Below are 21,704 nucleotides of genomic sequence, written 5' to 3' on the forward strand. Positions count from 1 at the left end.
GCAGCCAGTTCTTACTCCATATAAGCTAAATCAAATTATCTCAGTGTAGGAGCCAAGCATAGGTATACTTGTGGAATTAAAGGGATATCAATGATTCAGATAAATAAATACTTTTAAAAAATGATGAGTTTGTCAAAATGATCTTTTATAGAGATCAAAATAATTAGTCAAAAAAATGGAAATGCTAAAATGCTACACACAAAATGTACTCGTTATATTTTTTTGACATTTAAAAGCAATACATTTCATAAATTTCATTATCAAGCAGTGACAGAATACCTGCACTGGGGCTTTGCTCGGAAATATGAGTGTTTTTCTTTTTTGCTGAAGAAAGTCTTGCTGGACAAGGTTTTGATGCTAATGTTGGAAATATATCTGTCCTGAAATGAAACAAATCAATTTCAATAAACATTTAAAAGTTACAGCTACTCAAAATTTATATTACACATTGTTTATTCATTTCATTAGCACACCAAACTTTCAGAAAATAAAGTAGCAAGTATAAAAAAACTATGGTTAACCATATTTTGTACTGATATTCTTAGTTCACCTTTCAAACACTCAACCTTGTTAACCTGTGATGAATTCTTAATTGTTCATGAGAGGACTACCAGAGGAAATGACTAATTTGTACTATATATAACCCCTGGTTTAGTAAAAACAAAACCTAATCATGGACAGTCCATTCCAAAACCAAATTATGTGATTCCTAATTATCTAATATACTAGAAAACTTAACTATAATAAATATGTACAATTAAATTTCAGAGATGATTTTGGGAAGTTACACTTTGCGCCTACACTCCCCTGACATGCAGAACTGTACACTTTGTATCATAAAACAAAGGAAGAATATTAAATCTGAACATAAGGAAACTGTTTTATATCAGTAAGTGATGGAATGTCAAGTAGTCAACAATAGACACTATAAAGGGGACACTTTTACAAAGTATGATTCCTGGTAATAGGGCAGTCATGTTCATCAACAGCCCTGTTTGAGAAATCAATGTTAAATATTTTGGAAGGCCAAGTTTTCCAGAAGAGATTACTGTAAATTTACTATATTGGTTATATCTTGACTTAAATGAAAGTAATAGTAGCTATATGTCCACTGGTAGAAGGCTTAGTGATTCAGAAAATAGCTAATGGATGAAAAATATCAGGAAAAATATTAGATGGGAAGAAGTGGGGTTGGGGATAGGGTTTATACTAACTTAGGTTCTCCAGCTGGGATTCTGGTATTTCTACCCCAACTTCAAATCAACGCCAAGCAAGGCAGTACCTATAAGCTTTTCCATTGTATTTTAAGAATATTGGGATGTATGAAAAACTGAAAAATAAATGGTTCTAAGTCTTTTCTAAATATATTAGAACTGCAGACCACAGATTACATATGAACAATTATTTAACATGTAAAAAAAATGAAATACATTATTCTTTTCCCCTGGGGAGTTGTAGACAGAGAAGAAGTCAACGATTCTTGACTGTATACTCCACTTTCACTGTAAGAGCTGACATTAGGAGAGGAAGATCGAGATGGGGAATCCAGAGTCAAGTCCAGCTTCAGTGCAGAATCAGGGCTTTCCAGATCAGAGGTGCTACCACTCAGCTTAGCCCTCTTCTTAGCAGCACTGTTACGAAGGGACCGAAGAGAGCTCTGCATCTAGGAAATACGAAAACATTACAGAATTAACGTTACAGGAATTTTACACGATAACATAAACTGCTTATGTTAGGAAGCATCATTTCTATATATTTTAAGAAATACTTTCTGATTAGCCATTCCCTAGGCCAGTACTAATGAATGACTCTACTAATATATATATGTACATATATACATATATACACACATAATATAAATACAGATCTCACCACTTGTGTATTTATAAACAATCCAGTGTGTTATAACTTCCTTGAGCAGAAGAATCTTAGATAGCATTCACTATGGTAGCTCCAACACTGGGCACAATGACTAATTATACTGTCTGAATTAAATTGCTTAATGAATGAATTCATAATATCACTAAGAGGAAAATGAGTTAGAACAAAGATCTATGGAGCTGTATCATAAAATGATAATAATAAAAAGAAGTGAAATTTTAAAAAAAGAAAGTGAAATATCTTTATAAATAAGAAAAATATTACAGCATAAAAATAACTGAGAAGAGGACATTTGGTTTAGCAATGAAGACACCCACATCCAGACGCTGGTGTTGTGGCATAGTGAATAAAGTTGCTATCTGGCACTGTATCCCACAGGGTGCCAGTTCTAGTCCCGGCTACTTCACTTCCAATCCAGCTCCTTCACAATGCCCTGGGAAAATTAGTGAAGGACGGCTGAACTATTTGGACCCGTCATCCAAATGAGAGACAGGAGAAACAGCCTGGCTCCCAGCTCCTCATTTTGGTTTAGCCCGGCCATTGTGACCTCTGGGGAATGAACCAGTGGGCAGGAAGGTCTTTTGTTCTGTGTCTTCCCTTCTCTGTAATTCTGATTTTTAGAGACGCAAGCATCCAGGCCAGGCAAGCATCCAGGCCAGGCGCAGTAGCCTAGTGGCTAAAGTCCTCGACTTGCATGTGTCAGGATCCCAAATAGGCACTGTACTTCCCTTCCAGCTCCCTGCTGGTGGCCTGGGAAAGCAGTAGTGGACAGCCCAAAGCCTTGGGACCCTGCACCCATGTGGGAGGAGGTTCCTGGTTCCTGGCTTTGAATCAGCTCAGCTCTGGCCATTGTAGCCAACTGGGGAAAGAGTGGATAGAAGATCTTTCTCTGTCTGTCTTTGTCTATGTAAGTCTGACTTTCCAATAAAAATAAATTTTTTTTTTTAAATAAAGTAAAATAAAGATGACTGCATCCATGCTACAGTGTTTGGGTTCAATCCCCTGCTCTGGCTCCTCACTCTGATATTGGGAGACCACAGTGATGGCACAAGTGATTAGGTTCCTTCCATCCATCCATATGTTTAAAGAGGAGAAAATTTAATTTTTTCTTAAGTAACAACTACAATATTATATTTAAAATCACAGGTATTTTTGAATTATTAAAGCAATAATTGTTCCTAACCTCTTCTTGATCCAAATCTTTATCCCTGAGATTTAAATCTGAAAGATCAATAGTTAGATTATCTTTTTCATTCTTCCAAATATCATCAGATTCTTTCTTTTTGTGTCCCAGTGTGTTTAAATCCGCTTTATCAGGCAAAAGGCTTATTCCCCTTGGTATGGGAGGAACAGGCTTTGTCCCATTTAGGCCTCGTCGGGAAGACGGTGATCTCACCAAGGCAGGTGTAAGTTGAACTGGAGGTTTTTCTTGAGAATTTTCTCCTGCTTAAAAAACAATACATATTTTAGTTTCTTGTTTTTCAATTTCAGACAAGAGGAAGCCACAGTGATTTTAAATTAAAAGTCAATATCTTTCATGAGAAGCAAAATTACAATGAGACAAAATGAAAAACACTTCTACTAGGCCACCCAACAAATACAACAAAAATGAGCCTTCCCAAATCCCTTTATATAAATGTGCTGTAAACCAATTTACAATTTTGCTAAAAGTCTTCATATCCATTACCATAAAAAGTTATGAGGATCATAGTGCTTTTTGATTTAATCATGTAAACAATATTTGAGACTGCATATCTAAAGTAGGAATGTTGGCCATTGGGGTGAATAAGCAGAATAGAATCTCAGTTTCCAATATAGCACATGATATTGTAGAAAATATCTATATTAATAGAAGAGAAGGAAGTTTCAGCACTAAGAGATTAACTTTATTGAATATGTAAAAAAAAAAAACCCTTGACTTTATGGTTGTAAGTTTTTAAAATAAACATTTTACTTCAATAGAGATAGAAAACCATGTAGGATACAAGAGATGTCTTTTAAAAAATTTTTATTTTTGAGATTGGACTTGTCATGAATGAACTTACACACTAGTCTCATGATTATAGAGTAGTCTATTATTAAGAAAACAGTATCTTAGTTTACAACAATTAATAGAAAACTCCTCAAAATAATTTTAGAATATTTAATAAATATTGAATAAATGAGTAGTAGGCATTGATTATAGTAAACATATGAATGGTATTTTATACATGATAAGCTAAAATCTATTAGAAGGCTTTCAGGTGATATACACTATTTATGTTCAATATAAAATTTCTTTTTGTCTAGTCTGAAAATGATTTTGAAGTACCATTAGAAGAAATGATTATCTCAGTGCAATTTTGTATTATATATCTGACCCATTTAACATACTGTCACATATTTTCCTAAATATCTTCCAATTTACATAAATAAAATGCTAATTTATCAGTTTTTACAGACCTAACAATCACATGTATTAACCCCTCATTACTAAATCAAGCTCGCCAATAAATTTAAATAAACAAAAAATATCATTCCTACCTGTAGGTTCGGATGGCTTTTGGCTAGGCTTTTTCTGTGGACTTGGCTTTGCTAGTCCTTCAAAGCTTTTAAGAGGCCAGGAATTTGAGAAACTAATGGAATTATCTTGAGACTTCTTTGGGGACACAGTAAGTGGAGATGTATGTTTTGGACTGGTTCGAGGTGATGAGAGAGGATAGGATGGAAGGATGAGGGTTCCTGGGCTTGGATTTGAACCAGTATATGATGAAGAACGCTCTGGTTGACTACCAAATGTTTGTAGTGTTTTACTGCCAAAATTTAGGCTAGTGTACACTGCAATAAAACAAAAAGAGAATATATCATTTACATCCCTACAACTAACATGTGGTTAAAGTTGTGTTTTTATTTTTTAACTTTTCATATTTAGGTTTTCGCCCCAAATGGTACTTAGGTTTTTGCGTCACAAGGCAAATGTTAATTTAATTTGTATGCTTCAAATATCTTGTGTCTTCACAAAGAAACTGAAACTACTCTGTTCTATTAAAAATTTCAACTAGTCTTTGTAGATTTATTAATTTTCTCCTTACAATTCTGTTATTTTAGGTTGGAGTTGTGGCACAGCCGGTTAAGCCATTGCTTCCAAGGCCAGCATCCCCCATGATAGTGCTGGTTCGAGCTCCAGACACTCTGTTTCCAATCCAGTTTTCTGCTAATTACACCCTATGAAGGCAGTGGAAGAAGGCTCAAGTGCTTGGGTTTCTGCCAACCAAATGGGAAGTTGCAGAGGAGTCAGTTCCTGGCTTCCGATTTCACCCAAGTTCAGGCCTGGCCCTGTGGCCATTCGGAGAGTGAGAGCTGGCAGATGGAAGATCTTTCTGTCTTTGATTTTCTCTGCTACTTTGCCTTTCAAACAAATATTTTTTTTTAAAAAAAGGGAAATAACAATTATAATAACAATAATTTCTTTTTAATTTAAAAAAAGTCATCTTGTTCTTTTTCCGAATTATAACCCTCTTTAGTCTTAAGAATGCTTTTAGCTTTAAAGTATGATTTTCCCCTCCGACATATTAATATTTGCTTTTTCTTGAGCATTTTCCTAGTGTATCTTCTCCATCTTTATTTTCTCTGAATCTATGCTGACATATATTTATTTAGGTCTGACCCTTAAAAATAGCACTTCAATTTAAAAGAAAAAAATGTAATCATCCTCTGAAATTTTAATAGCAAGGTTTATTTGTATTTATGGTAATTACTGATATATTTGGTTTTAACTCTATTGTATTATTTTGTACTACTTGTTGCATCTTTATCAAATTTTCTTCTTTCACTGATCTTTCTTTTATTTATTTACTTATTTGAAAGTCAGAGTTACAGAGAGAAAAGGAGAGACAGAAATTCTCCCCACATGGCTACAACAGCCACGGCTGGCAGAGGCTGAAGGCAGGAGCCTCATGCAAGTCTCCTATATGAGCGGCAGGGCCCAAGCACTTGGGCCATCTTCCTTTGCTTTTCCCAGGCATTGCCAGGGAACTGGATTGGAACAGGATCATCAGGGATTCAGACCAGTGCCTGTATGGGACACAGTATCCGTAGTTGGTGGCCCTATGCGCTATGCTACAAGGCCAGGTCCTGCTAATTTATTTTACTCTTCAACTAACATAAATGTTTATTTGTAATCTTTTAGCGGTTCCTTAAATTTGCCCTTAATATTTGTAAAGCCATTCCTTGACATAAGCTCTAGTTTATGTATTATAACAAATAAACCACTATCTAAATTACTTGTTATTCCTTCGTAATTCATACCTGACATGATTAGAACCCTCTATTTCTTTCTTTTTCTTAAGATTTATTTATTTTTATTTGAAAGGCAGATTTCCAGAGAGAAGGAGAGATGAAGAGAAAGATCTTCCATCAATTGGTTCACTCCCCAAAATGGCCACAATGGCCAGAGCTGAGCTGACCTGAAACCAGGAGCTTCTTTGGGTTCACCCATATGCACATGGGTGCAGGGGCCCAAGGACTTAGACCCTCTTCAGCTGCCTTCTCAGATCATAAACAGAGAGCTGAATCACAAGTGGACACTGTAGCTGGAAGTTTAGCCCACTATGCCATGATGCCAGCCCCTCCACCATGAGTTCTTAAGCTAATTTTAATCAGTCATATTTATATCAACATTACAAAGCAATGTTACAGAGCATGAATTTTTAAAAATTATAAAAATGATTAAATATATAACATTCTTTTTTGTGATGAGAACAATTACACAAAGTGACACTTAAGCTGGTATTGGGAGTCTCACATTGTATTTATAAATCATTGCTTCTCAATATATTTGGAATTCATACCTTTATCTTGATGACTATTAGCTGTCCCCAGGGACTGTAAGTCAGAATCCACACTGCCAGTTTTTCCACACATTTGTGAAAATCCAAGTTGTCCACACTTCCCAGAAAAATGTGGCTGATGAGTCCCACTATTACCTTTTTAAGAAAGAAGGAGAAAATACGTAAAAGTAAAAACTGACTTTATTGCATACTTTACTTTGCAAATGTTTAGATGATTTTGCTGGGAATAAACATAGGAATAATAAATACAGTATTCACCTAGACAAGAATCTCTTGCTACTGTCAAATCTGACTAGTGGCAGGAGGTTAACAAACAGAAAACAGAAAACAGGCTGGTGAAGGACAGGGAAGAAAAATACACTGGAGAATATACACTAGGGTAATTTATTCCTATACTCTTCCTTTCTCTCCTCTTAGAAGGTTTCTCCAGGCCTAGCTTTCCTTCTTCCCAGTATTTGTTGTTTTCATGTTACCTAAAAAGGTCTTAAGTAGAAGTTTCCGTGCCCAGAAACGGGGCCTAGCGGCTAAAGTCCTCGCCTTGAACACACCAGGATCCCATATGGGTGCTGGTTCTATCCCGGCAGCTCCACTTCCCATCCAGCTCCCTGCCTGTGGCCTGGGAAAGCAGTCGAGGATGGCCCAAAGCCTTGGGACCCTGCACCCGTGTGGGAGACCTGGAGGAGGTTCCTGGCTCTTTTTTAATCTTTACAGTATTCTGGGTTCATAGCATCCAATTTAATCTTTGGTTATATTTCTTATTATTTAACATTTTAAACCTATAACCAGATAATGAACTTCTCAATGACATACAAATTTGGGTAACAATCCAAAAGAGTGGTGAGCAGTTGTCACAATGAGATGCTGCCTGAACACTGCAATCCACATCAGAGGGCCTGGGTTTGAGTTTCTGATTATTCCTTCCTACGTCATTTGCAAACACCTCATTGTTTTAGCATTTTTACTGTGATTAGAAACAAAATCTCTAATAGTCCTCATAGCTTCCAAGTACAAGCCCAAATTTTTAAGCCTAGCAGAGAAGGGTTCTCCATATTCCAATTTATGTTTCTCTAGCTAAATTAAATCTTGCCTTGACATAGCAAGTCATTCCTAATGTAAATTTTTGCTTCCCTGTACCTTTCCTAAATTCATTTGAATCAAATGTATCACAAAAAGATGCAGTTCAAACATCAACTCTTCCTTAATGCCTCTTCTTATTGATATTGTCAATGATGACAGTCACATTCTTGAAAATATCACAATATTTACACAGGCAACTAAATACCTTCTCAGTTGCTCTGGGCAAAAAGTCTTATTACTGACTCCTCTTCTGATATTATACATTCACTATTCCAGCAGATCACATCAACTCTACCCTTGACATATAATCAGAAACCGATCACTTCTCACTACATATTCTGCAGTCCCAGTTAAAGTCTACATCAACACTAGCCAAGATTAGCACAACACTCTCATTCAGTCTCTCTGTTTTTGTCCTGACCCCTTTTATCTGGTTGAAACACAGCATCCAAAATGAGCCTGGAAAATATAAGGCAAATGATGTCACTTCTTTCCTCAAAATGCGCCTGATTCAGAATTTAAGTTCATTCAGTACCCTCATCGGCCTTATAAAGACCTCTGTTGTCTCTTCAATTTTCTAATTCTCTTCCCCCTGCTTATTTCATTCCAGAATACTAGCTGATCTTTCTTAATACACGCCACACATTTACACGTCACTCTGCACTGGTTGTTCCTCCTTGTTGAAATTATTTACTGTTTTGTTGTGATATCTAGTGGTTTGCTTCAAATACTAGATTCTGAATATGACTGTCTTTCACAAAATAATGTAAAACAGTCCACATTCCATAGGCCTCAACTCAGTTTAATTTTTATCCATAGCATTTACCACCACCTACTCTACTGTGTCTTGCATTTATTTAACAATCACTCTCCTTTCCAACTACAATGCAAGCTGTAACAGGCAGAAAGTTTAACTCCTCTTGTTGATTGCTGTATCCCAAGAACACCTAACATGAAAAAAATGTCCAGGAAATACAGGTGGTTTAATAAGCAAATGAAGTGCTATGTTATTATTTAAAGGGTTACAGGAAGAAATCTTTGCATAGCCTTATGAGACAATTAAGCTCCAAAGTGTCCAGCCTTAATGGAGGAATAAAAATTTACTGAATTGAAATTTCTTATTAGATTAAAAAGTATGAGTCCTCGAAATAGACTATGAAGTCAAGAATTCTTGACAGCAACTTTTACTTACCAGCAGCACAAGTAGGAAGAGAATCTGGGTTAAAATCCCGACTATTCTGAAATAGGTTTCTTGACATTCTTTTTCTGCTAAAACATAAATCATCATTGACTGGCATTCCTTGAGAAGGCTTTAATTTTGGAGATGGGATGAAATCACATGTTGAAAGCTGTAACAGAATAAATTAGAAAATTTGTGCAAGTCTACTTCATAATAAATATGACAAAAATAACATGACATTCAAACAAGAAGGGTAAAAGGCCTACCCTAACCAATTTATAATAATACATTCACCTATAGTATGGCACATTAACAAAGTTCTTCCAAAAATTGTAGGACAGACAGCCTACAATTGTAGACAGCTAATTCTTGCCACTTCTTCTTCCTTTAAGCCAATCTGATTTTCTTCCAAACCTTACCCTCCCACAATGAACACCTGCAACTACAAATGACAGAATGGAAATGACAAAAAGCCAAAAATGACAAGTTGGATGAACACAGGAACATCTAATTCAACAGTATAGTCACTGCAACTATGCAATTTTTGAATACTAGACAATAAATGCCAACAAAAGGTCACTAAACAAGCAAACATTGCCCCTTACTATTCCTTCTGAGGCAGACTGACTGCCAGCATTATATATCTAAAACATAAATGTAAATGACAGTTACTTCTGTCATGATTCCATGAGGAGACCTTCTTAAGATATTTCACTTGGTTAAAAATAAGCACAGAATCCTTTCTATATGTCTAGCACTTTTCTGATTTCCAAGTTGTTCCTCATAAACAAACCTCATATATCTTTAAGGCACAGAAGTACTTCATATATACATATGATTTATATACACACGTACACACATATAATGTATGTATATATAAAGTACTTATTATATACACACACTATACATAATGACAACCATATATCATATCTATATGATTTAATTTTTATTGGAAAGGTAGATTTACAGTGAGAAGGATAGACAAAGATTTTTCATCTGCTGAGTGATTTCCCAATTTGCCACAATGGCCAGAGCTGAGCCAATCCAAGGCCAGGAGCCAGGAGCCAGGAGCCAGGAGCCAGGAGCTTCTTCTGGGTTTCCCAGGCAGGTGCAGGGTCCCAGGGCTTTTGGACCATCCTCTACTGCTTTCCTAGGCTACAGGCAGGGAGCTAGATCAGAAGTTAAGCAGCCATGACATGAACTGGCACCCATATGGGATCCTGGTACTTGCAGTATAAGGGTTATTTTAAAGGTGACTGTACTCGGGCCCGGCGTGGTGGCGCAAGTGGTTAAAGGTCCTCACCTTGCACACCTGGGATCCCATATGGGCGCCGGTTTCATCCAGGCAGCCCCGCTTCCCTTCCAGCTCCCTGCCTGTGGCCCGGGAAAGCAGTTGAGGACGGCCCAAAGCTTTGGGACCCTGCACCCGTGTGGGAGACCCGGAAGAGTCTCCTGGCTTCGGACCGGCATAGCATCGGCCGTTGCGCTCACTTGGGGAGTGAATCATCGGATGGAAGATCTTCCTCTCTGTCTCTCCTCTCTGTATATCCGCCTTTCCAATAAAAATAATAATAACAAAAATAAATCTTTAAAAAAAAGGTGACTGTACTCCTGGAAGTCTGGAATCTCCAAACAGACACCTGCATCCTGTTACGAGCAAAGCTCCTGTTTCCTGAAAGACCAAGAGGCAAGCAGGAGATAGGGATAATCTTAGAGTTTTGGATTTGAGGGCAAATAGCTACATTCGAGGCATGCTGTTTTCTTACTGTCTGCGTTGAAGTGATATGATCAGGAGCCCCAAGCCTATACGTTGTAAATTCCTGTTGCACGCTTTCTGTTTTGTGTCACTGCTAGCCCCTAATGATGTACTTGCTCACTGTCACGTAGCTTTTTGATTCTTTTACTAAAACAAGCCCACGATTATTTCATTCGGGGAGCTTCTTGCTTATTATGGCAAGAGGCTGCCCTTTGGACTAGACAATAAAATCATCTCACTCGCCTTGGAGTCTCACTTGGATTCATTGAACCCCAACATTGCAGGTGGAGGATTGGTCAACAGAGTCATTGTACTGGAGATATATATATATGTGTGTTTTTTTAATATTTTCATTTGAAAGGCAGATTCTACTCAAAGAGAAGATGTCTGCCATTTGCTAGTTCATTCTACAAAGGGATGCATTGACCGTAGCTGAGCTGATCTCAAGTCAGGTGTCCGGAGCTTCTGACGGGTCCCCCACGTGGGTGTAGGGTTCTAAGGACTTTAACTCTCTTCAGCTGCCTTCTCAAGGGCACGCACCAACAGATAGATCTGAAGTGGAACACCAGCATACACACAAACCAGTGCCCAAACGGGATGCCAGTGCCATAGGCACAGAATTAGCTTGCTGTATCAGGATGTTGGCCCTGCTTAACACATTTTTAAAATTCTACTAAATTAGTTACACTTTGCTTCTAAAAGCAATTCTTTCTTGATTCCCCTCCAATTCCTAAAGACACATTCTCTTCGCCTTGTTTGGCTATCTCTTCTGCTGTTCCCTAAGCAGAGTTTATATCAAGATTTGGTCCTAAGAATTCTTCTCTTGTTCGTCAGGATATTCAGTGGAGAGCACATTAATTCTCAGAAATCGTTTCTTAGCGTATGACTTCAAGAATACACGTGTCTACAGAGGTTTGTAACTCAAGTGGTATATTCTCTCTTCTTTTACCCAAAAAAGCAACAAACAAACAAAGACAAAAAATATTTCCCTGCCTAGTTAATCTCTTCTCACATTTTCTTATGTTTATTCATGATTCTGCAATCCCTTTAGCCTTTCTTTTCCAAATTTAAAAATAATCCCTTTTTATCTCACTCTACTGCACTGTGTTCTAAGCCTTTAGGAATAACCCTTGCATCCATGCCTTTCTTTCCAGTCTAAAACTGAGAGTCTCCGAATCTTCATAAAGCATCCCACACCTACATCAGTTTAATCAAGCATCTAATTAGTCTTCTGGTCCTCAATATCTAGCTTCTCTATAAAACAAAACAAAACAAAACCTTATACATTACTGTTGTTGTGATTAATTCTCCTGGAATACAACTTTTAAAATGAGGGAAAAAGTCCTCCTCACACCAGCTTCACCTGCTCCCCCTTCCGGTAAACCTCCTTCCTGTGAGCTGAAAATCTCTGTCAAGTATTCAAGGGTCTCTTGATCTAGCCCCCACCTCTGTCCCGAACCTTATTTCCTATCATCACATCACATTACAAAACTCAGGCATTCAACCAAACGGGACAATTTTATTCTGACTCGGCACCATGGACAGAGGCTTAGGTACCAACAGCAGCACTCTATACACTACACTGTGCACTGAAGAAAGCTGATATCAGGTATACACTTACTCTTCTTTTTATTAAGTAGTTGTCCTTTATAATCTAATCCTCACTTTGGGGGGAGAGGAAGGGTGAGGAATAGGAAGGAGAGAAAAAAATTAGTTTTCTTTAAAATTATGCTCTACTGGATAATTTAACTGTTCATGAATCTGAAACTACTTTTATCAGTGTCCTCTTATCTCTTTTAGAAAGTAGATGCCCATATCTCTGAAGATTTAGTTTAAACCTTTTATTCTAAATACACATCCAACGTTTAATGAATGTAAATATAATAAAATAGTACTATCATGATACTCAAGTTCTCATATTATTAAAAATCAGAAATAATTCATATTCTCTTTTTAAACTTCTTGTTTTAAATTGTCATTACCATTTTATGATGCAGTTCCATTGACCCTGGGATTTCCCTTACCCCCTCCTCAAGCCCCTCTCCTCACCCCACTGTGATCCCCCATATCATTACTGCAGTATAGTTTTTCATAAACAGTTACATGTCCATCGTTTTGGGCATGGACAATGCAAAATAGTCCAGCATCTTATTGTTAAGATATAGTTAATAGTTTCATTGGGAGTCCATCCTTTATCTGCAAGCAGAGATGCACCTGCACTGCATCTTCACATCTGGATATGACAGTCTCCATTATACAGTTACTATACATCCCCTTAAATAAAAAGCCACAATACAAACTCAACAACAGGAAGAAAAAGAAATATTTAGTGCCATGAAGTTAAATAACATGCTACTGAATGACTAATGTGTCACTGAAGGAAAATCAAGAATCTTGAAGAAAATGATGCTGCTGTCTGATCCACAAGTCAGTGAAGAATTTAATAAGAAAGTGTTTTGAAGAGATAAAATTTTAAAAAATTAAAATTCATAAGAGTTTCTGCTGATCTTTGTGGGATATGTCTGCTATATGTAACAAAATTTAATGAATGTAGACATAATAAAATAGTACTGTCATGATCCTGGAGTTCTCATATTATTAATAACAGAAATAATTCATATTCCCTTAAGCTACCTCAAATCATGCTGTACAGTTCTTTTCAAAAAGAAAGGCTAAAGTACGTCATATATTTTTAACGCCCTCATGAAAACTAATCAAATTTCTCTGTATGGAGTCTCAACTCCTTCTTGAGCAATGTATAAAAATATGGGGTCAAAAAAGCACCTTCATATTCTTAAATCTCCTTCTAAGAACAATATCTTCACCACTGTTTTTGTTTTCAACATTTCTTTATTTATTTGAAACCAGCATGAGAGCAAAAGATAGCGAGCATCAAGAATCAAGATGGCGGAATAGGGTAAGGACACGTTTAAACGAACGGAGAAGCATTTAACCAGAATGAAGCAGAGAGGACATATTTCAGGAAATACGAAAGGACAGAACAACAGCAGAGGGGTACCTGGAGACTGACAGACACAGAAAAGCAGCGGGCACAGCAGTGTGGTGTTGCAGTGAATGATCTAAACTCCACCAGCAGCCGGAACTCCACCAGCAACCAGGTCCGTGTGGCACCCAGACCTAGCGTCCAACAAGTTCCGACAAGATCAGCGTCACCAACAACCTAACTAGATAGTACACCTGGTGTCTCTTTAATCCTGGAAACCACTCCAACCAGAAGAGGGAGAAAGGTTGCAGAGACAACAGTGCAGCCTCAGCACGGTATCACAGGAGGTGGAGAGTGGTGAGCCAAGAGCTGGGCTGTGGAGACCACGGTGGATATCTGACATAAGAACCCAGACCTGGAATTCACTGGAGGTTGTGGCACAAGTGGCTGCAAGCAAAAAGTTGTGTACCAACTGCGATAAGTAAAATCGCATTGTAGACCTGTGGGTGACACAGCTTAGAAATCTGCCCCAAGAAGAAGACTCTGCTAACCAGAAGTACAATGATCAAGAGCAAAAGAAGAGACAAAGGCACAATGAATATTACTGAAAAGTCCCCTGCAAAGGAGCAAAACCCTATGCCAACCTCAGAGTTCACTGAAGAAGACATTGAGAAAATGGGGCACACAGAATCCATAAGACTCATTTTAAAGATTCTGGTCAAAAATGAGAAGTTAATGCAAGAGTTCAAAGAATTTAAGGAAGCAGTAAAGGAAATCAAGGCTGGTATATCAGAAATTAAGAACACAGTAGAGCAAATTACAAGTACAGTGGAGAGTCTCCAAAATAGAATGAAGCAAGCAGAAGAAAAAATCTCAGAATTGGCAGATATCTCCTGTCACCAGGGGGAAGCAAACAAAAAGCTGGAAGCAGAGCTGGATCAGGCCAAAAAAAGTATTCAAGAATTGAAAGACACTATTAAGAAGCCTAATATAAGAGTTATGGGAGTCCCAGAAGGTGCAGAAAGAGAAGCTGAGTTTGCAAATGTATTTAAGGAAAATTTCCCTAATCTGGAGAAAGAATTGGGAAACAACATCCAGGAGGGGCACAGAATTCCCAACAGGCTTGACCAAAAGAGATCTTCACCAAGACACATGACTATCAAGCTCTCTTCAATTGAACATAAGGAAAAGATCCTTAAATGTGCACGTGAAAAACATCAATTGACATATAAAGGAAGGCCAATTAAGCTCACAGGAGTTCTCTCACAGGAAACTCTACAGGCAAGAAGAGAATGGAGTGACATATTCCAGATTCTAAAAGAAAAAAATTGTCAGCCTAGGATAACATACCCTGGAAAGCTTTCTTTCATCTTTGAAAATGAAATAAAATTCTTCCATAGTAAAGAAAAGCTAAAAGAATTTGCCTCTTTCAAACTTGCTCTAGAAATGATACTTCAAGATGTTCTCTTGACAGAGAAGAGGAATAGCACCTACCAAAACCAAAGGCAAATGGGAAGAACATCCCAGTAAAATGACAACAGAAGACTAAATCAATGAACAACCCATTCCTAAAATTACAGGACCAAAGTATCACCTATGTATATTTAACTCTGAATGTAAATTGCTTAAGCTCAATCAAACATCATAGATTAGTAGACTGGATTAAAAAACAAAACCCATCTGTTTATTGTCGGGAGGAGACATACTCCGACAAAGATCAGCGGAAACTCTATCACATGGGTTTTATTGTTTTCTGTTGGTTTCATCTCTTCAAAACACTTTCTTCTGATTAAATCATTCAATGACTCGTAGCTCATCATTGGCATCATTTTCTTCAAGAAGGTTCTTGATTTTCATTTCTTCAGCTACACGTTGGACATTTAATAGCATGTTGTTTAACTTCTTGGTGTTGTTAATTTCTTTTTTCTTCCGGAAGTTGATTTTGTTTTGTGGCTCTTCATTTAAGGGAAGGTAAAGTAGCTGTGTAATGGAGACTGTCATATCTAGTAACATGTCATTTAACTTCATGGCATTGTAAATTTCTATTTTTCTTTCTATTGTTGATTCTGTATCGTGACTTTTCATTTAAGGGAATGTACAGTTGATTCTGTATCATGACTTTTCATTTAAGGGAATGTAATGGAGACTAACAACCAGATGTGAGGATGCAGTGTGGTCGGCATCTCTGTTTCCAGACAAAGATGGACTTACAGTGAAACTGTTTATATTATATTTTGACAATAGGATTCTGGACTGTCTGCCATTGTCCATGCCCGCAATGATGAACATATGACTGAATATGAAGAACTATATGTTAATAATGATATAAAGGAACTGAGGGGGGGAGGGAATTGGGGAGGGGATAGGGGAATATGGAACTGTATCGTAAAATGATAGCAATAATAATAAAATGTGGAAAAAAAAAAAGATAGCGAGCATCAGAACAAGAGTCCTTTGCTCTGCTGTCTCATTTCCCAAATGACCACAACAGCCAGGAATAGGCCAGGTGAAAGCCCAGAGCCAGGAACTCCATCCTGGCGTCCCATGGCTATGGCAGAGATCCAATCATTTGGGTCATCTGCCGCTGCTTTCCCGGGAACAATGTCAGGAACCTGGATTGGAAGTGGAGCAGCCAAGATTCGAATTCACATTCCAATACAGGATGCCAGTATTGTAAACAGAGGCTTAACCTACTGTTCCACTGTGACCATCAAGGAGAGGAATCAGTGAAGAAACATCTCTCTGTGTACCTTTTACACTTAAAAAAGTAAATCTTAAAAAGATTTTTTTTTCAAGTTGGTGATTTTATCTGGTTCATGAATAATATTAATATAAATATCTAAATGCACCTTGACACAAAAAGGTTCACCACTCGTTATCCATGGATAAAGATGCAAAACTCCTTAACAAAATATTGACAATTCTAATCTAACAATATTTCAAAGGAATAATATGCAGCAAGTTAGAATGAGAAACAGGGGAAAACACTAATTTCTGGCGGGAATGCCAATTGGTACTTTCGTAGCTTCTTTCAAAACTAAATAGATTTCTGGGCCCGGCGCGGTGGCGCAAGTGGTTAAGGTCCTCGCCTTGCACGCCCGGGATCCCATATGGGCGCCGGTTCTAATCCCGGCAGCCCCAATTCCCTTCCAGCTCCCTGCCTGTGGCCTGGGAAAGCAGTCGAGGACGGCCCAAAGCTTTGGGAACCTGCACCCGCGTGGGAGACCCGGAAGAGGCTCCTGGCTTCGGATAGGCATAGCATTGGCCGTTGCGCTCACTTGGGGAGTGAATCATTAGACGGAAGATCTTCCTCTCTGTCTCTCCTCTCTGTATATCTGCCTTTCCAATGAAAAAATAATAAAAATAAATCTTTAAAAAAAAAAACAACAACTAAATAGATTTCTATCATAAGATCCTGAAGTCCCATTTCTTGGGTCCCTTGCACTCACACGGGAGCCTGGGACGATAAAATAAAACTAAAGAGGGATTTCCAGGAGTTGTGGGCAGATAAGGAGAGGATGAACACTGAGCGAGGGACGGAGTGGATGGAAGATTAGAGCACAGAGACTTTTAGGGCAGTGAACTATTTTGTATCATTCTACAATGATAGATACTACAGTGGATACATTTGTCAACTTACATATGATGTAAGTGAATTCTAAACTATGAACTTTGAGTGATACTGGTATGTTAGTATTGACTCATCGATTGTGTTAAATGTTCTGCTTGGTGCAGGGTCTAAAAGGTAAGTTGCTCATGTGTGTGGACAACAGAATATGGGTCGTCTCAAAGTATCAATCTGCAGGGCCTGGTGTGATGGCTCATTGACAATTCATTGCTTTGCAAGTGCTGGGACCCCATATCGGTGCTAGTTCGTGTCCCAAATGATCCACTTGCCATCAAGTTCTCTGCTAGTGGCCTGGGAAAGCAGTAGAGCAAGGCCAAATGCCTTGGGAGCCAGCACCCATGTGGGAAACCTGGAAGAAGCTCCTGGCTCCTGGCTTTGGATCAGTTCACCTCTGGCTGTTGTAGCCACTTAAGAGAATGAACCAGGGGATGTAAGATCCTTCTGCCTCTCTTCCTTTCTGTATATCTGACTTTCCAATAATAAATAAATAAATGATGGGCCCGGCGCGGTGGCGCAAGTGGTTAAGGTCCTCGCCTTGAACGCCCGGGATCCCATATGGGCGCCGGTTCTATCCCGGCAGCTCCACTTCCCTTCCAGCTCCCTGCCTGTGGCCCGGGAAAGCAGCAGAGGATGGCCCAAAGCCTTGGGACCCTGTACCCACGTGGGAGACCCGGAAGAGGCTCCTGGCTTCGGACCGGCATAGTATCGGCCCGTTGCGCTCACTTGGGGAGTGAATCATCGGATGGAAGATCTTCCTCTCTGTCTCTCCTCTCTGTATATCTGCCTTTCCAATAAAAAAAATATATATTAAATAAATAAATAAATAAATGTTAAAGAAAAATATCAACCTATGGATTATGTGTTAATTATAAAAAAAAAACTGTTGAATGGACCTGGCTATCACTGTTAACAAAACGATAAAACAGAGCATCATTAATAATAGCAAAATCTGAAACTGTCTCATGCTATTGATGGGAAGGGTGTCCAATTTAATAGCAAAACCGATCTTTTTCTTAGAAGATTATCATGAATCTAATTAGAAGGCAACAGAGAAATGCAAAATGTGACATATTCTGCAGAACAACAATCTGAGACACTTTAAAAAAAAGTCAATGTCAGAAAACAACAAAGAATTCAACAGGTGGGGACACTGCACTAAATAAATGACACATTCACCACACAAACTTAGGAATCCTGGATAAAACCAAGCACATTTTGGGGAGACGTGGAAGAAATGGAAACACAGGCTACATACTAGACATCACTGAGTTGCTACTGACACTCTGAGGAGTGATAATGATATTGATTATAAAGGAGGATGTCACTGTTGGGAGATATGCACCAAGGTGTTTAGGAGTGAAATGTCAAGCTACCTGCAACTTTTAGCAAATACAGCAAGTTGTTACCAACTGGTTCAGCAAATACCTTAATGACGTTAACAACTGGTAATTACTGATGAAGTATGTCAGCACATCACTGTACTCCTAACTTATCTGCATATCCAGAATTTTTACAACAAAAATGGGGAGGTGGGAATCTTACTGACATGTGCACTGAAGGCACATTATTTTTCCATCCTTAGTACTCCCACGGCACTGTTCACTTTTCTATCTTAGCATTTGACAGATTTGTTAACTGCCCATTTATAGGTCTGACTTTCTCCCTAACTTGGATAGAACTGCCCTTATCATCTCAAAATACCACTTTTATCTGACACTAGGTACTTAATGCTTGCATTTTGAATGAGGTGACTGACACACCGAGATGGCAAGGCAAAATTGAAATCCAGGCATGGTCTATTTCACAGTGTGCCTTTAATTTAACAAAATTCATCTAGCAGGAAACCTATTATATCCTATGTGACCATTACAGAGACCCCAATCACTTAAAGTGGTTTAAAACAAAGCTTAAGAGTTCCCAAGCAATGTGATCCCTAAGTTACCACAGCCCGATTTTCTTTCAAATTCATTCAGTTTCACCTCAAAAAAGTCAAGGCCACGTACCTGTTCTACATCCTTAGAAATGGAGGTTGGGTTTTCTCCCATCTCTGCAGGCTGCTCATTTTCCCATGGTAATTTATTTTTTCCTTTTCCTGCACTTAAAACCCTCCGGGTGCAGACAGTGGGGCTGTAAGATCCATACGTTTGCATGCTGTCCCTCGTGTTGTCACCACAGTGGCAGTGTGCACTCTGAGTTCTGTTACCAGCCAAAAGCCAGTCTGTGTCTGCTCCATGTGACAAATGGTTTGATCTTCCCTGGGCAGAAGATGGCATGAGTGTTGCATATTCCACAAATCCCTGCTCTGTGAGCCTGGGTAGGGTTTTCCTAGCCAATCTGGCCTGCACAGCATTCATGACTCCATCTCCATTATCTTGCAGCTCAACAGTGTCGACGGCTTTAAAAAGGATGCTGGTTTTACCTGAGCCCATGGCAGAGGCCAGCACAGCAAAGGCTTCCAGAGCTGCCTGGCGCACCCTGCGCTTGCTGTCTACAAGTGCTGGGGCTAGATCAAAAGACAGTTTGGGTAGGTCAAAATCTTCACTGGGGTAAGTCAGGAGCGAACAGATGCAAATGTTCACTACTTCCTCTCTTACTCTGGAGTGCTTATGTTTAAGATGTTCCAAGAGTAAACAAAGCACCTGTTGAGGACCTACTTCCTTCATTAGTTTGAGGAAGATTTTCATGTATTCTTGCTTGATCACCAACTTATTGTCTGCCAGCACTTTGATGGAAGCTGCGATCACTGGTCCCAGAAACTGCTGTACCTGCTCTCCAAGGCGAACGACTAGTAAATGCAGGACTTGAAGGGTGCCATGGACCACTTTGAAGTTAGAATCATCTAACAAGTTATACAGCAAGCTAATGAAGCTAACGAGATTAGAATGAGGGGTACAACTAGGGTTAAATTTTCCCAGCACTTGCTTTAATTCTTCTACAGCCTGAGTCCGGTTCTTATAGTTTTCCTGATCCAATAATCTTGCATGTAGCTCCTGAGGAATAATCCCAAATTTAAGATTGCTGTTGGAAGGAGTTGGTGCACAGGGAAGGGGATCTTCAGGAAACCCAGACGCTTCAAGCTCCAAATAATAGGGGACCTGACTTCCAAACTGGGTCTCCTGGCGGCGATTGTAGTGTCTCCGTAGGGCAGACGGCAGGCGAGAGATATAGGACTGAAACCTCTCCTGGCCCAGTCGCTCCCCAATTTGTTGAAGTGCAGAGAAAGCTGTTTCCGATTCTTCTTCTATCTCCTGATCGCCAAGCTTTCGGGCCAGGGATATAATTACCTCGGTGAGATCCAGGCCAAGCAATAAATCCTCAGGGGTCAGCAAGATAGGAAGCACTAGCGCCGTGGAAGCTCTCAGACGGGTGTCGGTGCTTTCCAGCCCTTGTTGTATAAGCATTCTCAGCACCTGGCTCGAACTACGTTTCAGACATAAGTGCAGGATCTGCAGCGCATCTTTCCGTAGGGCTGGATTCTCTTCTCGCAAGGAGACAACCAACTGAGGCAGAAGGGCCAAGCTAAAGGACTCTTCCAGCTGGCCTGCCTCCCCCTGGCCCCGGAGGACATCCGAGAGAAGCTGCAAGCACAGCCGCTTCTCCTCACTTCCCCCTTCCACGAGCACCCGGCCCAGGGCCCTGTACAATGCCTCCTTACGCCTGGGGAAACCAAGCCGGCCGCCCCGCCGCGGCAGGGCAGCCTGCAGTGCCTGCAAGGCCTCTGAAGGCTCCGGTGCGGTGCGCAGGAGTTGAAGGAGCCGGGTCTCCTCTTCATCTCCCGCTGACAAAGCCCCTCCGGACCCGGACCAACTACTGGAGACCGCCTCGGCGGGCATCAAGAGGGTCGAGGCCAGAGGCAATGGTGTAGGAGGGCAGGAACCGTGGTCCCCGGCAGCTCCACGGCAGTAATAGTTTTTCTCTCCTCTCATGGCGCCCCCTATTCGACTTTCATCAGTCTCTGAGGTGGAAGGACGACTGCGGCCCTGGAGGCGACAGACACACGGGGCTGAAAGGGGCGGCAGCAAGAGCAGCGACGACGGCGCAGTCGCCATGGAGGGTCGTCAGGTGGCTTTGGCGGGCGGGAACCATTGCCATCTCCGCGGGGCTCGAGGGAGCCCAGCCTTCCAGTTCTTCAAGGCCTGGGCTGCAGAAAGTGAGAAGGAACAGTTATCACCAGCTGCCAGGCCGCCTCCGACACCGGGAGGCAGCCTTAAGCAAAATGGCCCCCGCGTGAGCCCCAGACCCCACTGCTGCCACCGGGCGTAACCAGGGGCACCACGTGACCAAACCGATCGCTTCCATGGTGATGCACCCAGCGCGACTCCCCTGACCCCGGAAATCAACGTGCCGTGATGGATGCTGGGTCTTGTAGTCCACGTCAGGTGTTATAAGACCAAGGCTCTTGGAAGAGG

At 40.0% G+C, this 21,704-nt stretch overlaps 1 protein-coding gene across 4 annotated transcripts in view; it reads right to left on the bottom strand.

Annotated features, from left to right (window-relative positions):
* TOGARAM1 (TOG array regulator of axonemal microtubules 1) overlaps positions 1-21,538 on the bottom strand; it is a 55,040-nt gene extending 33,502 nt beyond the window's left edge. For 2 of the 4 annotated variants that reach the window (XM_040969061.1, XM_040969059.1), the window contains exons 1-8: positions 19,308-21,538; positions 10,837-10,854; positions 8,980-9,136; positions 6,711-6,845; positions 4,405-4,698; positions 3,065-3,324; positions 1,431-1,663; positions 280-380 (exon numbers count right to left, since the gene is read on the bottom strand). In XM_040969061.1, coding sequence (XP_040824995.1) covers positions 280-380; positions 1,431-1,663; positions 3,065-3,324; positions 4,405-4,698; positions 6,711-6,845; positions 8,980-9,136; positions 10,837-10,854; positions 19,308-21,344 — 3,235 coding nt within the window. In that variant the 5' untranslated portion in view covers positions 21,345-21,538. Of the gene's footprint in view, positions 1-279; positions 381-1,430; positions 1,664-3,064; positions 3,328-4,386; positions 4,699-6,710; positions 6,846-8,979; positions 9,137-10,836; positions 10,855-19,298 lie in introns of all 4 variants that reach the window. The other 2 variants (XM_040969062.1, XM_040969060.1) reach the window with 1 other exon arrangement.
* Between the last annotated feature and the right edge of the window lie 166 nt (positions 21,539-21,704).

This window comes from Ochotona curzoniae, unplaced genomic scaffold (genome assembly GCF_017591425.1).
Source record: "Ochotona curzoniae isolate NIBS_2020 unplaced genomic scaffold, NIBS_Ocur_1.0 scaffold_4701, whole genome shotgun sequence".
Taxonomy (NCBI): Eukaryota; Metazoa; Chordata; class Mammalia; order Lagomorpha; family Ochotonidae; genus Ochotona; species Ochotona curzoniae.